General features: G+C 35.2%; 1 protein-coding gene across 1 annotated transcript in view; it reads right to left on the bottom strand.

Moving 5' to 3' along the window:
• LOC141331671 (furin-like) overlaps positions 1-9,316 on the bottom strand; it is an 87,009-nt gene extending 77,693 nt beyond the window's left edge. The window contains exon 1 of the mRNA XM_073836709.1: positions 9,023-9,316. Coding sequence (XP_073692810.1) covers positions 9,023-9,199 — 177 coding nt within the window. The 5' untranslated portion in view covers positions 9,200-9,316. The remainder of the gene's footprint in view (positions 1-9,022) is intronic.
• Between the last annotated feature and the right edge of the window lie 9,066 nt (positions 9,317-18,382).

The raw sequence follows: 18,382 nt of genomic DNA on the forward strand, positions 1-18,382 counted from the left end.
ATACTACGATGAGCCATTTCCACTCAACAGCTGAAACTCTCCGGGGGCCAATTACATGCTTTTTTTTTTTTCCTTCCTCTTTCCTTCTGGGTCATTTTTAGCCTTAAGCTTTCATATTATCTTTCACTGCAACATTTTTGAGGGAGCGAATGGAATTCGAGCGAGCTAAAAAGGGTTAAACTAGATGCATGAACCACAGACACACAACGTGACAGCTACTGGGAAAAAAAAAAAGGCGAGTTTGATACATGTTTGCGGTTCCCATGAATGTGGCACTGTTTTCCGACTCACAATCCCCACAGTTTCAAAGAGAGTCATGGGAACCCATCAAAAGCCATAAATCATTGAGAAGGCACGTAAACATTCTTTCGCAAAACAGTATTATGGTTGTTTGACGACGCAGACGAGCTTTGTTTTTGATCTTCCGCAATCCTCTTCTCATAAAGAGGTATTGCTTCAAGGAAGGTAAACAGAGAGATGGGGTAAAATAACCTTTGCATCCAGATCCAATATAACATGCATCTTGTGTTGTAGGTACAGAAACTAGGTTAAAGCAAACAGTAAGATTTTACAAGGACTAAATCAGACAATTTGGCAACAGCTAATATTTCAAACTGAAAGTGAAAACACTGTGTGACTTAATACAACAGCAGCCAATATGAACATATTTGATGCTTAATAAACAGTTGATGGAGTGTGCTTTTCAAGCAATGAGTCCTATTGCTTGTTACTCAAAGTACAAACACTGACAAAATCTTCATCCCTTGTAACTTTATCACGTCATGCCTGGTAAGTCACAGTGTAGTGTAGGAAAATAATGCACTGAAGTAACTATGCAAAGTTTAACCTTATGCAAATGAGCAGGGTGTCTACCAATTGGATCAATGACACTGATGCACAATTATTAAAAACAAAAGAATAAGTGAAAGTGAATGAAAAGAAAAAGTGAAATTGAGGGCATTTCATTCACTGATAATAGTTCATCTTGTTCACAAAGTTATGCATTTTGCATTACTGAAATTATTTTTACTTAAACATTTTCCTGTCTATTAGAGATGCACAATATTATCGTACATTATCATTTAAACGCTCACTGATGCTTTAGAAGGAAACATGATGCATTAAAAGCCGGGGGTGAAAACTTTTTGAAATTAGAGCTCAGGGTAAATTTTACTTATTTTGTGTTCTGGGAAACATGTAAGTATCTTCTGTAGATGAAAAAAGTAAGAAAAATGTACATATCTTCATTCTGCTCAAAAGTTTTCACCCCCGGCTCTTAATGCATTGTGCTTTCTTTTTAAGCATCAGTAAGTGTTTGAACCTTCTGTAATAGTTGCATATGAGTCCCTCAGTTGTCCTCAGTGTGAAAAGATTGATCTCGAAATCATACAGTCATGGTTGGAAAGGGTTGAAATACACAAAAATGCTGAAAAACCAAAGAATTTGTGGGACTTGAAGGATTTTTTAGAAGAATAGCAGGCAGTTTAACTGTTCAGGACAAACAAGGGACTCATGAACAACTTTCACTAAACAAAAAAATACAGTTGTGGATCATTCAGGTAACAAGACTTCAGGTAAACTTTTGAACAGGGCCATTTTTTATATTCAACTATTATTTTCTCTTATGTAAATATCTTTTATGTGAAAAATCTTATTCAGGTCAGTACTAAATAAATATTTGACATGCATTTTGTATGATCCCTCTTATTTTAGTAAAATAATTAACATTTTACAGATTCTGCAAGGTGTATGTAAACCTTTGACTTCTATATCCTTTGAACTATATATCCAAAATCAGTTGAAAACTGAAAAAAATCAGCATATATTGGCAAAAATCCAATATCATGCATCCCTACTGTCTATTTTTAGCTAAAACTGTATTCTCTGTCAAAAAAGAACAGTAATACATCCAATTTGTAATCAGATTTTTAAAAGCTATGACCACAAACCAAGCCCAGCATTAATGCTGGGGCATCCAGCAACAGTAGCGACCACCTCAACCCAACAACACTGATAAATTCATGTGTGAATGAGGCATAAGTTTAAATTTGAGATGCTGATGCAAGCATGTTAATATGCTGAACCAATATTAAAACTGCAAAACTCCTACACACAGTAATTCTCATTGAAAATCCTCCTTGTAAAGCTTTGATAATTCCAACTGAACAGAGTTCAATCTCATCAAAAGTTAAAATCTCACAGCAGAACGCCTGAGTCAAGAAAGAAGCTTGTAGCCTTTCTGCCGTTTGCTCCACAGGAAACAAATGATGAAACTCAAAAGCTCTCTCATGAGCTTGACTAAAAAGCAGGAAGCTTCTGTGCGAATAAAACATTAGAATTATCAACTGTCCACTTCTGGAAAAGCAACACGGCCTCAGTAACAGCAACTGCTAAACGAGTCTCTTAGTCATGGAAAAAAAATGAAAATAAAAAAAGCACAACACGGAGAAGAAAAAAGCAAACAGCAGAACCATATGAATTAGTGAATGTGGCTTTGAACTTTAATTTATAAGCATAGCTGGATGTAGGTTAGTAGGGAACTGCACGGATCTCATAAACTCACAAATGAAAACTTTTCTGACTGTGCATTTCATACCATACATTCTTTCTTTAATCAGACATCATCTTAAAGCCACTACCAGTATTTTTAAACTGCATTTCTGAACTCCTCTGCACTTTGCTTCAGTCAACTCTGGTGGCTCATTATGATATCACGCAAACCCCTATAATTCAACTCGTGCCTTGGAGCGAATGTATTCTGCTGTGTAGTCCTGGCACAATTACGTGCCATAAAGCGTCAGCTGCAGCCCAGGATCTTGCTTTCCCTCGACTTCAGCGCAAACACCTGCAAGTAACCGTCTGGTTTCACAGCTGTGAAATGCTTCAAACGGTTTCATTTCTGGTAATCCAAGCTCTTGTTTTCCATCAAAATAATAATCAAATAAATGAAACAAGGACTTTTGGGTGGGATTCATAATTGGCCGGTGTGGGATAGACGCCATGTACAATATAATGCATTAAGTGTACAAAGCAAAAAAACAACAAACAACCTTTCCACCATGACGTGGCCCTAGAGCGTCTGTAAATTATGATCGTAAGGGAATGAAAGCAAAGATAACTACAATAAAACAGATGGCTCTGTCTTATACAGTCTCATGCAGTCCTAAAGACTTCACCGTAAAACCATCGAGTCACAACGGCTGCCTAAACTCCAAACCCAGAGGGAGGTAACAAACTGAATCCTGACCAAGCAAGCAGGAAAATAATGAGATGAGGTATCTGGATGGTGTCCAGGACTTGAAGGCATCCACCTCTAACCCATATTTTCTTTGCAGACTTCACTGTACTCACAGCCTATCTTCATAAATCTAATAATGCACACCTCAATAACATCACCATGTCACCTGATTTATTAATTCACTTCATTCCCTTGGCCTTAACAGAACAACTTTAAATGTTTTTTAATAACATTACTTAATTATCAGTGAAGCTGTGAAGCTTACGGATTCAGTTTAACATACACATCAAGTCATCGATGTAGTCTAATGAGATTGGAGGGCATTTTTAGGCAAATCCTTTAACTTAAAAAAAATACTATGACATTCTGATCTCTTCAGTGCAAGTCTTTTGAATTCTTGTTTTATTGTTTTAAATGTTTAAAGCTTTCTTATAGAGGTTTGCCGCAGGAACCACTAAAAACAACAGAAATAACACAGTGCTTAAAACATACAGAATTGGTTTAAAGAGTTGGAAACGTCATTTTTCACACATTTTGTATGTATGCAAATTGCATAATATCCAAGGTACAATATCTAAAATTGTCACTACCGAAACTTCACTAGATGTTTCGGTCATGATGTTTCGGTAGTGACAATTTTAGATACTATTGAACCTAGCTCAAAGATGCTAATCAGCACACGGTTATCTAAGCACAGTTCTGAACAGTTGTACACATATATAAACTAAATGTTAAGGAAAAACTTGCAAATAAGTGTGCTTAATAATAGAAAAATTATGTTCAGTAGTGACATTCTTTAAAGTTACACACAAATTTTTCATACTTTTGAACACATTTACCTCAAAATGAAGGGGCCCATGTACTCACCATGTAGCTATGAGAGAGAGACACACATATTTCCTGATCAAAATGTAGGGGTGTAGTTAAAATCAGTTGTTTTAGTAGGGACATGAAAATGCATGCAGGGCTCTACGCTTACTTTTTTTGTTAGGAGCACTTCGGATTAAAAAAAATTGCCTTTCCATTACGAGATGATATTTGACTCCTAAAAAGGGATTTACAGGGGAATTTTGTTTTTACCTTTTCATACGTTTAATGAGGCTCAGAGGCGGCATGAGTGCAATCAAATTCATGAATTCATGTTGAGATTAAGCTTTTAAATATAACATTTTGAATAGAGAAATATTAAAGATTTAAATAACTGAAAAGGTCTGCCAGCAGGTGGCGGCAAGACACTGATTTAACTACTGAATCATTTCATTAATTTGATTCTTCGAATGGCTGGTTCATTCAGAACAAAGCAAGTGACTGTCTTTATGAATGGGAAATTGAACCATTTCACTAGATTCATTTAAAAATGCACATTCATTCATAAACGAAACACCGCTATGTTTGAATGGAGATGTGCAGCGACTCAGTTGTGACTTGTTTCAGACTACTTTTGACCACGAAATAGAGCAAAATAAGGCAATAGTGTTATAGTCAGACAATGTAAGTCACTTAATAATACCTTCTTGTTTATTAAACTGCTTTATTAAATCAATATCTCTTTTACAAACTCCCTTAACAAATTTTAAAAGCTATCAGTCATCTTAATTTGTGATATCACAAAACTCTATTATAATCTGCAACGCTCTCTATACTGCACAATCTCTTATTTACACTCTGTCTACACTTTGTTTATGAAAGGATTCGTGAGATATGCCTGTGATACATTACATAAACATGTAGAAACCTTTGAAGCTCACCTCAGCGCAAACACAAATATGCTGCTCGGGTCAGTCGCACATGGTACTCCTAAATATTTTTTCACAGTCGAATGTAGTAATTTTCAGTCGCAAATGTGAGTGAAATGGTCGCACTGTAGAGCCCTGGCATTACAAACTTTCATATTTTACAAAGAAATTTAATTTTTTTTGTGAACTTCACTTAAAAACCTAATCAAAAAGTTGTTTTTAAAAAACAACAATGGAATAACTGCAACAAAAAAAATGTAATATCATTTTCATAAATTAATATTTAAGGATTAGGGTTCAGGACAGCCAATAAATTATTGTTTTATATATTAAGCTTATTGATATTTAAAGTATTATTGTGAGTTAGTTTCAATACATAATAGAAGGATCTTAGTAAACATCTAAAATTTGAATACTTAAATGCTTTTCAAATGTGTTTTTTGATTGTGGGACAGCAGTTTGGACCAATTCTATAGAATGGCCCATATAAACCCAGTGACAAACTCTTAAGGGTAATATTTAAACAATAAGAAATATATTTTAAAAACTTTTGAACTTGCTTCACCTATGACTTAAAAGTTGCCACGCTCGAGAGCACATCAACGACTTATTCATGCCTCTCATTACATCACCTAAGAAAAACACGAGAGTGAAGGAAAAAACTACACAAAAGCATCTTCAGCTGCTCAAGAAAAAGAGCAGGCACTGTTTGGATAAATCAGAAGCTTTCCTCAGTCTGCAGAAGAAATCCTCCACTTGGAACACAAATGAGACATGTTAAAAACGTTAAGCCCGCGGCACTGGTGTAACCAAACGATACGCTTTTCAAACTCGGCCAACAGCGCTGTCAGCATGTCTCATCACACAATGTGGGTCTGGGGCTCGGCCAGGTGCGATTTCTGTGCGCCGGAGCCGCAGCGAGAAAAACCACGCTTCAATCTTTTTACAAAAGATCACAGGTGATTTACAGCGATCCATAGCAGCTCGACAGTCCAACAAAACACTCCCAAATGCATCTTGTGGCTTCAAGTTTCTTCCCCTACTTGAGCAACAGTTTCAAAGAAAGCTCACAGCATCAATCTGCCGAATTGAATTATAATGCAAATCGAAATTACACGTTTAGTTCTTTAACATGAATTAAAGGGTTCTGGTAAAGTGCCAATAATTTATGAAGACCATTAATTAACTCCCACCAGAAACAGCAGTTATGCTATGATATTTATGGAATTTTTAACCCATTTATGGACACACAGTAATAATGTACCACTTGTCATTTGGCTGGTCCCACAAAACTGATGCTAGTTTCACCAATGATAAAAGCAGAAACATATCTGTCGTAATGAACTTTGGTCAGCTGTGAAACCATCAGTCAGTGATGCAAGTCTTCATGAATAAGCCATGAACCTGAGCACAGAAGCTGCATTTTAAAAAATCGTGCCTCGCAACACTAAAAATGGCAGCGTTATTAGTTCATCTCTCAAGAGATACAGGACTGAATGCCAGCGCAGACCCCCGAGGCATTCATTTTCAGCAATTACTAACCGCAGCATATTCAGTGCTCCCTACAAAGTGTGCAGGGATCCATTTATCACCTGGCTTTACTGTGCCATCTGGACACTGGGCTGTTTGTCTTTTAAAGTGAAGCCATTACTGGAAGGATGAGCTGTAATATACATCTAAATTAATCATCTAACCTAATGAATTGGTGATCGACTCATATAATGTGCTTTCAATTACATAAGGGAATTGAAAAATCTAATTAGTGCCGTTCAAAAGTAGGATGTTACAAAACGGTCTGATCGGAACAAATCCAGGCTTCGCATGTGTTAAAACAGCGTATATTGGTCAGGAAGTGAGGTCGCGGCTCATTCCGCTCAAGCTTACAGTCAAGGGCCTGTTACAAGCTGAAAATATCAAATGACAACCAGAGAAAGAGGAAGATGTTTTATGCATTCCATCAGAGAGAGACAGAGCATTCAGATGTAACTTGCAGGAAATGTTCAAAATGCATGAATTTCCTTAGAATGGGGTAATGAGAGAAAGAAAAGGACAAATATGCATATTTAATAATTAGAATCTCACCGTGCAGCGATGCATTTTGAGATTTTTGCTTTAAAAGTTCACTTCAAAGTCACATGATACTGACTCACAACCATATTTGTTAACAGTACTAACAAATTGTCATGTTTATGCAACAGCTACACGTTATAATTGAATAACCAATGTCAATTCTATTTTCTTTTGAGAGTTCAATTTAATCTGTCAATTCTTACTTATTTTCCTGATAATTTATTCACCTCCATGTCATCCAAGTTGTTTGTGCCTTTATTCTTCAGTCACAAAGAAATTAAGTTTTTTGAGGAAAACATTCCAGGATTTTTCTCCATAATAGTGGACTGCAATGGTGGCCAATAGGGTGAAGGTCCAAATTGCGGTTTCAATTAAGCTTCAAAGGGCTCTACACAATCCCAGTCGAGGAATATGGGTCTTATCTAGCTAAGCGATCGGTTATTTTCTTAAAAAAATAAACATTTATAAAGTTTTTAGCCACAAATACTCCGATTTAAAAGGTAGGGAAGAGTGAAAAACTGCATCTCATTTTTTCCTGCAACTTAAAAATCATCCAATATCGTTGTTTTACCTTTTTTGTAAAGGGCGTTTGCTTTGTAAACACTGGGTCGGTACTTTTGCCAACATCACATGTGCGTAATCACGTAATGCGTGAGGTCAAGCTAGTGCAAAATGTGCATTTGTGGTTAAAAAGCACAGAAATTTGTATTTTTCTTAAAAAAAATGGCCCATCGTTTCGCTAGATAAGACCCTTATTCCTTGGCTAGGATCATGTAGAACCCTTTGAAGCAGCATTGAAACTACAATTTGGACCTTTAACCCCTTGGCCACCATTGAAGTCCACTGTATTTTCTTTTCGACTGAAAAAAGAAAGACTGAAAAAAGAAAAAAGAACTTCTCCTTTAACTGACAACAGCTTCGTAAAGTCACCAAAACCAAAGAAGCAAACAGTGAACGTACCCTGTACTTAACACACTAAACCATGACTGACAACCCTGAATTCAGCCTAAGGTGATGGATCTTATGATGAAAAAAAAAAAAAAATGCCCAGGTCATGTTTGTCCCCAAAATTAAAAGAAAAGAAAAAAACATTTATTTTTTAATAATAATAAATCATTTTATTAAATATATTTTCCAGAAAATTGATTGATTGAGTGATTGCACATATTCCACCCAAATTCCTATTATGAGAAAAAAAAAAATCCTTTTTTCCCCCACTATAAAACAAAAAATTATTTTGGGTCACACAATGCTTGGCCATAACTGACATTTAAATTGTAAATTACATTTATAAAGTATTTACGTTGTTTGTGTTGAATCTACTTTTTGCTGCTATTTATAAAAAAGTTAAAATTAAAAAAAATAATGTCACAGTGCAAATAAACCCTAAAGGGATAGTTCACCCAAAAATGAAAATTCTGTCATTAATTCCTTACCCTCATGATGTTCCAAACCTGTAAGACCTTCGTTAGTCTTGGGAACACAAATTAAACTATTTTGGAGGCAATCCAAGAGCTCTCTGGCATAAACAGCAATGCAACTGAAATGAAAAATGAAAACCACTGATGTCACACGGACTATTTCATCGATGTCCTTGCTACATTTCTGGACCTGGGAACAATTTAGTTGCATTGGCGTCTATGCAGGGTCAGAGAGCTCTGGGATTTCCTTAATTTGTGTTCCAAAGACAAACAAAGGTCTTACGGATTTGGAACAACATGAGGGTGAATAATTAATGACAGAATTTCAATTTCAGGTGAACTAACCCTTTAATAGCCTTCAAACTATTTTCTTTCGGGAATTTTTCTTTCACTTTCATTTTTTGAGGCGAAACATGACCCACTATTATTCTTTGAACAGTCTTTGACAACAGGCATCTCATTAAGCCAACAACTTTCATTTTGAATGAAACACGGATGCACAACCACAGCGAGCTTTCCAAACATACAGGAATTACTCGTCTGAACAGATCACTCACCTTCCCTTGGTTTACAAAGCCATGCTTTTCAGCGATCCGGCTAGCTTCCTGCTCTCCCCCGGTGATGTGGACGGCCCATGTGTTAGTGTAAACCTTCTGTCCAATGGATGGCCGTGGCCCAGAGGTCACAAGAATCAGTAGTGTACCGAGCGTCAATGAGGCAAGCCTGAGATCCATCAGACACAATGGAGGGAACCAAGGCAGGAGTTCCTGATGTCACCAAGTCCGTCAACACAGCGGCCCTCTGCTATATCCGTGCTGTCCTGGGCACAAGTAAAGACAGAGTCGAGGAAGAGAGATGGACTCACAAGGGTTCAGGAATCACCTGGGGAGGGGAGGGAAACAGACGGAGGATTGCAAAATGAGTCAGTTGAGGATATGAATCACAGATGAGCTTTAATACCACTGAATTGACTAACTGATTAAAAATTAACTGCACACCCAAACAAACAAAGTTTCCTTTTGCTGGTGAGAGCTAAATGCAGGGGTTCAATTCCAATCATTTGCAGGACCTTAGTCACATTTTATGTGAGGCAAATGTAAGGCTGTGAGGAGGAAGTACATTTCATTTAACGTCAAGTCAAAGTCAGCTTTATTGTCAATTCTGCCACATGTACAGGACACAGAGAATTGAAATTGCGCTACTCTCAGACCCTTGGTGGAGAGTAACGCAATTTCCCAGACGTCTATCTGGGATCACAAAATAATAAACTACTAGTTAAGAGTTTTTGGACCTAAAAACATTGCTCAAGAAACATTTTTAATTATAATTATCAATATTTAAAACAGCTGAGTATTTTTTTTATTAGGATTATTTGATGAATAGAAAGATCAGCATTTATCAGAAATAAAAAACCTTTTGTAACATTATACACTATACCATTATAGTAGAAGAGAGGTGAAATTATAGAAATTAATATTTTTATTTACCCATTCAAAAAAACTCTACTCAGCTGTTTTCAACATAATAATAATAATAATAATACTATATTATTAGTAGTAGTAGTTGTAGTAGTAGTAGTAGTAGTATAATAAATGGGTCAAAGACCCAGGGTCTCAGGGTCTAGGGTTTAAGCATAAAAACAATAAGTGTAATACTGTTTTAAATGGTTGTTGTTTTTCCCCCAAAAAAATGAAAAAAGTTCTTTTTAATTTAATTGCATTTTTGTTTTTGTTTTTCTGAGCAAAAATAAATCATACATTTTCCCTAATTTACAGAAGACACCCACTAAATCTAATCTTGTCAGGCATATTCACAACAAAAATCAATTTATGACATTAAAAGATGACTTTCTTTCACCCCAAATACTAATTAGTCGTAATTCTACATTTTTAAAATTTGCCACTATCCTAGGTTTTGCCCATTTGTCGGTACGAATATTTTACACAATAAAATTTTATATGCTTCTGTATTCTTTTATATATTTTAATATGTACAAATCAGAATAAGCATGTTGTTTGAATTTTTACATAAATATTGTGTTACACTGAATGACAATGTAACATTATTTCAACCAAATTTTGACATTTTATTCTCCAAAAATGTATCTGAAACCATAAAAGTAGACACTTCACTTACATTCAATGTGCTTACTATGGACACGAAATCACTTTTTTAAATTGCTTTTCACATGGACATCTTAATGTCTTTGACCCAAATGTTTTTGAGCAGCAAATCAGAATATTAGATTTATTTCTGTAGGATCATGTGACTGGAGTAACGATGCTAAAAATTCAGCTTTAAAAATCACATGAAAAAATTACATTTTAAAATATCTTAAAATAAAAAAGTTATTTTAAATAGTAAAAATATTTCAATATTGCAAAATTTATGCTGTACTTTGGATCAAATAAATGCAGGCCTGGTGAGCAGAAGAGACTTCTTTAAAAAAATAAAAATCTAAAATCTTTCCAGGATACATGAGCTGTGAATAATAAAGGGTGTGCACCTTAACAAAGATTTTCGGGAATCAGAAGTCATTTGTTTTCAAGTAGACTTGACAAGTTGAGGTGACTTGAGCAACAGCAAATTTACGCAACTGTGCAGCATCATGACGTTCACATGATTTGCTGCCAGATACAGCTGCATATTCTAGCTGAGTATGAATGCAACAGTTCATATACTCTGCAACCTCCAGCAATTTAATTGCTATAAATGTAAACGCTTCTTTAGATGCACCATCTAAAAACCATGCAGAGCCAAATACTACTAGCTTAGACCCGACAGCCCAAACAAACAGACGAAGTTTCAATTTCACAAATGAAAAGGAACGGATGCTTTCTGACTTCTATAAGTGATGTGCCAAGTCATCAACTTTGCTGGTAAGCCACCAGTAAACCGAAGATGGGAGGGAGGACAGCTGACTTACTCTTGTACAGAAACATTCATCAACTTCCATGCTCAGTTATGACAGACTGTAGTCTCTGTGCAAAACCATCCCAACGGCCATCACTTCTCCTCTCTTATGACTAAGCAAATGCTGATGCAAGATTCTTGTTGATTTCAGGCTCAACTTGCCATAAACTTAAGCTGGTGATTATTGAATAAAGCTGCATATTCAATTGACCCTCCGTTTCGTCCATTTTCAGAAACCACTTTCATTACTGCTGGGATGGGTTGGCTTATTTGATTTTATAGAAAAAAGAAAAATAACATTGCTTATCCTAAACAAGTCTGGAATGCTTCAGCAGAACTATCTGATGATTAAATGCACGTACGATAGGTGGAACGATTCATGCCAAGTCCGGTTGACCTGTCTACACTCTTAATGGCCCGTTTCGTAATCACATAAATGCTCGTTAGTGGACAAAATGGCTTTGTTTCAGTGTAAACAAGAAAGGCAATCAAAATTATGTCTCACGATCTGATAAGACAACTCATCTTTGGCTCACATTTGACAAAAAATAACTGCTGGCATTTCCTTCAGGACAGAGCTTTTTATTCTATTATTTCCGGGTTGGTTTAAATGACATGTCCTCTTTCACATGCTCTTAGATAATTAAGGTCATTACCACAATAACAACGTCAAAAGAATGCAGTCAGATGTGTTAAACTGCACTTCTTTGAAACCAAGATGCACTACCTGTTCTACCACAATTACCATCAGGAAGAAAATATACTGTGCTTTCTGTAACATTTCACATAAACACTTTTCCATTTTCAAACAATATGCCTTTTCTTTTATGCCAAAACCATTAGGATAAGTAAAGATCATGTTGCATGAAAATATTTTGTAAATCTCCTATCGTAAATATTTGAATTATTTTTGATTAGTACTTACATTAGAACTTAATTTGGACAACTTTAAAAGGTGATTGTCTCAATATGTGATATGTTTTTCAATATGTGGTCCAGGGCCACATATGCATCTAAAAGTCAACTTTTAACAAACAAACAAAATTAATGATGTTTACAATAAAAGGTATACAAGGAAATCAACCTGCAATTAAAATTTCAGCTTTGAACGCGCACAACAGTAAAAAACAAAAATGCAGGCATGAAGTCTGTAATTGTATTACAAGTTTAGTACACTAATTCTGCTTTACTGTATAGCAAACTGCTTACAGTAGTTTTGATCAACACGAATTAGTAAACACTGTTTATGACAACACAAATATATTGTTACAAAGCTTTGACAACCAAGCCAACACATTCTACACATGCATGAACAAATCTAGACTACATATTCATAATAACATAATTTTCAAAGAATTTAACAAGCATTTTGCAAAAATCAAATAAAGTAAAATAAAAAAACTAAAGTAAAATAACAACACTAACAGCAAACATGAAACTAAACATCTGTTGACATGCTTTTTCTCACACACAGCAATTTACTTTAACTTGGTAATAGACTACAGGTCACCTAACCCCCTACACATTGTTTTTATCAGGTCGAGAGAATAGAATAAAACATGATACTCACTGGAGCAATGAACGTGTGTCTAACCCAGATCAAGCAGGCTAAGGACTAAGCGAGAAGCGTAACTTTCCTGACAGCAATTTAAAGCTGTGGCAGCCCTGATTTCAAAGTACACCCACTCATGACATCACAACACGGTTAACACTTAACAGGGAAAGGAAACAGGCACAGAGATGTTTGACGGTAATTGTCGACCACTTGGAAAAAAATTAAATAAAAACCTTAAGACAGGATGTAAAATGTGGAACTGCTTTCCAAAAATGTTGAAGGGAAGCTAAAATTTCTCAGTCTGCTTTATACATGCAACCCATTCTAGTTTTCAAAACACAAGCGGATGCTTGTTCCAAAGAGACAAAGTTTGTTTCCTGGCAAGCATGCACTACACTGGAATTGGTAATGTCTGAAACATTAGTCTCATGAGGGAAAGGAATGAAAACACGAGCAATTTAACTACTTCGAGGGTAAGAAAAACAGCAGAAAAAGGAAATGTATTTTGACGTCGGGATCCATGCACTTTGCGCGTAAAGTTCACACTTTACATACAACAGAACACAACAGCCAGAACAAACTTATAATAGACAACAACCAAAAACTTTTCACAGAACTAACTTTTAGTGATCACTTTTAAACAGCTAGACTTAAATGTGCGAGAAAAGCTGTACTTTTTGAAAATGATATAACACACAATAATAAAATTAAATAACGCAGCAAGACAAATAAATTATTAATTTTACAAATTACACACACTACTATATGTGATACCCTGGAACACAAAACCAGCTGTTAAGGAGCATACATTGCATGGGTCAAAATTATCGATTTTTCTTTTATGCCAAAACTCATTAGGATGTTAAGTAAGGATCATGTTCTTGTAAATTTCCTACCATAAATATATCAAAACTTTTTTAAATTAGTAATATGCATTACTAAGAACTTCATTTGGACAACTTTAAAGGCGATTTTCTCAATATTTTGATTTTTTTGCATCCTCAGATTGCACATTTTTAAATAGTAATACAACCCATACATCAATGGAAAGCTTATTTATTCAGCTTTCGTATGATGTAGAAATCTCAATTTCAAAAATTGACACGTATGACTGGTTTTGTGGTCCAAAATATAACAAATACATCAAATTGTATTAAAAGTGCCCAATTAACGTACAAGTGTCCAATGTCTTGATGTTATTTAAAAACTACAATAAAAAGGGAGAGGGGGGTTACTATGACATTTGTTTTGCTTTAAAAACGTGTCTGTGTTGTCTGTCTTAAAAATGAATAACAAAATATGAAACCAATTGATATCTAAATACTTTCAGGGAAAACTAACGTTACATGTTTTGTATCTGTAACGTTATTTATCGTGCTGTAACAGCTGTGTCTTTTCAAATAAGTCCAGTCTATAGAAAATGATAGTGTTATCAGAAAGGTGTATTCAAAAAGATAAAACACTCTTAAGTTTGTAGACTAGCATTTGTAACGTTACGGAACAAGTCATTAGCCATTTCAATACAAGACACAACAATCCTCACAGTACTTCCTAAGTACTAAATGAATTTCTTACCTCAACAGCATCAGCGTCTAATCTTCCGTTTCCTTGGACACGACGTAAATCCACTAAACCTGTCCACGGACACGACGAAAAGTCCTCCGTGTTTGAGTGACCCGAAAACAAAGCTAAACTCTAGACGCCGACGAAGTAGTGTTGTCAAGAGGACAGACTCAAATGTCCTGACGTACTGGACTATCCTAAAGTCCACGCGCACTCATCTACTGTACAATAGGGAAACTTTGCGATAGGTTTGCTTGCTCTGTCGCACGTAACGCGACGCTAAGACATCACTGAGACCCGGTTCGTCTGAGCCACCTTTGGACCGACACGCCAGCATAGTTACGGACGCATGCTAGAACGTTTCAAAACGGCGGAATCAAGTAAACAAACAAAATAGTAAAAAAAAAAATTACACCTCTATCCAGGGACTGGACTGGAGAGGCAGTCTACGCACTGCTTCTCAGGAAATACGTCACAGATATACGCAACGAGAAGCGACGTCAGGACGCGTCTACTTGAGCGCGTGATGCGGTGTATGATTTGCGTGCGCCATCTGCTGGATACACATGCGCAGTTCACTTCAGAGAAAAACTATTTTTTTAGATTAGTTAGGAAATTAGAAACAGATATAATGCATCATCAGCATAAACTACCAGTCAGAAGGTTTTAATGTTTTTTTTTTTTAAAGAATTCTCTTTTCTCTACTCACCAAGCCTGCATTTATTTGCTTAAAAGACAAGCTTGAAACATTTTTACTATTTAAAACGACTGTTTTCTATTTGAATATATTTTAAAATGATCAAAGCTAAATCTTCAGCATCATTACTCCAGTCTTCAGTGTCACATGATCCTTCAGAACTCAATAATACGCTGATTTGATGCTCAAGAAACTTTACTGATTATTATTACTATTATCAATATTTAAAACAGTTGGGAAACTTTTTTCAGGCTTCTTTGATGAATAGAAAGATCCAAAGATCATCATTTATCTGAAATAAAAAGCCTTTGTAACATTATACACAATACCATTCAAAAGCTTGGAGGAAAGAAATTATAGAAATGTATACTTTTATTTTGCAAGGTGCTTTAAATTGATCAAAAGTGATGATAAAGACATTTACAATATTACAAACGATTTCTATTTCAGATAAATGCTGTTCTTCTGAACTTTCTATACATCAAAAACACCTGAAAAATTTCTACTTATGTTTTCAACATAATAATATTAATAATATTTTTTTAAGCAGCAAATCAGAATATTGGAATGATTTCTGAATGATCATGTGACTGGAGTAATGATGATAAAAATGCAGCTTTGAAATCACAGGAATAAATTACATTTTACAACATATTAAAATAGAAAACAGCTATTTTAAATAGTACTTTTTTTTTTTTTTTTTTTTTTTTTTTTGCTGTACTTTGGATCAAATAAATGCAGGCTTGGTGAGCAGAAGAGACTTTATTAAAAAAAATTAAATCCTACTGTTCAAAAACCTTTGACTGGTAGTGTAAATATTGTATAGGGGTGATTATATTTTATTAAAAGTTTGCAGGCTAGTGTCCATTCAAATTAAAGTTAACTTTCATATTTTTAACCATCTTGGCCAAATGAAGCATCTGTTTAAACCAAAATAGTGCTCACTTCATTGTGGTCTTTTGGTCCAATAAAAAAAAACAACAACTATGATATCTGGCTTTAAAATGGTGATTTTAAGATTTTGTCCAATAAATTTAAAATATGCAAATAAGAACATGAAAAATGACCCATGCAATACATTTTATATATATATATATATGATCTGTCAATTTAACATAAAAATATAGTAATATATAGTAATAAAGTATTGACGTAATTAAGACTGGTTTGTTTGTTTTGTCTATTTTTAAAATCATATGCATTTTTCCACTTTATATTCTTCTTTTAGAGTTTCTCCAACCTTACAGACATTCAAAAAAATAAAAAAATTCAATTAAATTAAGTACAAAATCTAAATATCTTGCAAAGTACTACAGTGTCATGTTCCCTGAACCTTCTTCCCTATTCTTCAAAGCGGAAGCCTATGGGCGAGACTTCTGGTTCATAAGCCGCAATAGGGAAATAATGAGAAGAATAACAACGTGCAGTAAATGGCAAAACTGTTTGCACAACCAACTAGTGTGTTCATAATTAAGATAACACATTTAAATAATATGCTAAGACACACCAATCTGCAATATTAAGCGGTTTTGTTTTGTATATATATAGATGCTTCAATAATATGTTGCTGTATTCTGTATTATGCATTGTTTTGCTACAACTTTTGCAAACTGCATGCATAGTTCACATTTAAGCCAAAAAATGTGTGTTGGTTTTTTTGTTCACAGAATACAGTAGTCAATGATCAAAAAAGTTCAAAGTTGTCCTAAGACAAGAACAGGTATTGTTTTGGTTGTAGGACAGCTTTGATTAGGTTTTGATCCACTTCAAATGTTGACTACTACAGACTGCATTGAATCTTACCACTGGTAGGCCTATTTGACCATTCGTCTTTATTTTATAATGAACGTGATCATGAAACTCTCTGAGTATTTTAGAAAATTGAAATATGTTAATTTTAATATTAGGCCTAGGCAACAGCCGTCTTCTTACCACTCCTCGAGTACTACAAAGAAGCAAAGCAGCCCTTCAACTTGGAATGCAAATTAGACGGGTAAGTGCGTTTTCTCTCTCGAGCGCCCATCAATTAGATTGAGAGCATCTACCCACAGCTGACTTAATGATCCAGCTAATGAAGCTCCCGAAGCCCAAACTCATTATGGTCATGTCAAACGGGATCACGTTTCAAAGTGTAGATTTCATATTTCCCCGCTTGCTTGTCATGATGGTAATATTCAAGCATCGTTGGTTTGATGACCAAAGGTCAAGCTATGTTTTATTTGTCAGTAGTGTTTGTGAAAGGCAATGCAATGGACTGATAATTCATTATGTAGACGGACAGTTTGTTAGCTAACTATATTGGAGTATTAATGCATTAGAAACTTTCTGAAAATCTTTTGCCACCTAACCCAAATGAAAAGCTACAGTTGTCTGCAAAAACACTGCTTGATATCTTTTTTTTATTGGGGAAATGCATTTAACTTACTTAAAGGAATAGTTCATCCAAAACTAATCATTTGTTTGCTTCTACACTAGAACAGATTTTGATCCTCTGCAGTGAATGGGTGCCGTCAGAATGAGACTCCAAACATCTGATATATACATCACAATAATCCACAAGTAATCCAAACCACTCCAGTCATCCATTATTATGGCGTTTTAACTTTAAACCATTGCTTCTGGCCATAATAATGCTTCCTCTAGTCAAAAAGTCCATCCCATGTTGTCCTCTCACATCAAAATCCACCAACATATTTGTTTAGAATTGTTTTTGGACTGTTTTTTGCTTGTAAATAGTCCTTAATCAGTGTATATTTCTCTTCTTCTGCTAACTTTTTACTTTACAAGATGTAAACCGATGGATTGTAGTGGTTACTTGTGGATTATTGTGATGTTTGATGTTTGTGACTCTTAGGCTGATGATACACTGGGCAACTTTTTGAGCAATTTTGATGGGCAACTTTTTTTGAGCAATGTTGCTTGGGCACTTTCCCATGTAAATGGGTAACAAATTTCTATCTGGATAATTTAGTTCAGTTGTGGGCCCTGTATCACACCTGGCTGCCCACTGACGGCAACATTTGCCAAAATTGCCTGGCAACATTGCTCAAAAAATTGCCCAGTGTATCCTCAGCATTACTCTGATGGGATCCTTGTTGTAATTTAAAAGATGCAAATCAATAGTTTTGCATTTAAGTTGGCATTTAATAATAAACGTACAAATTCAATAAAGAGGAACAAACAAAAGCC

Source organism: Garra rufa, chromosome 3, assembly GCF_049309525.1.
Source record: "Garra rufa chromosome 3, GarRuf1.0, whole genome shotgun sequence".
NCBI classification, from domain to species: Eukaryota; Metazoa; Chordata; class Actinopteri; order Cypriniformes; family Cyprinidae; genus Garra; species Garra rufa.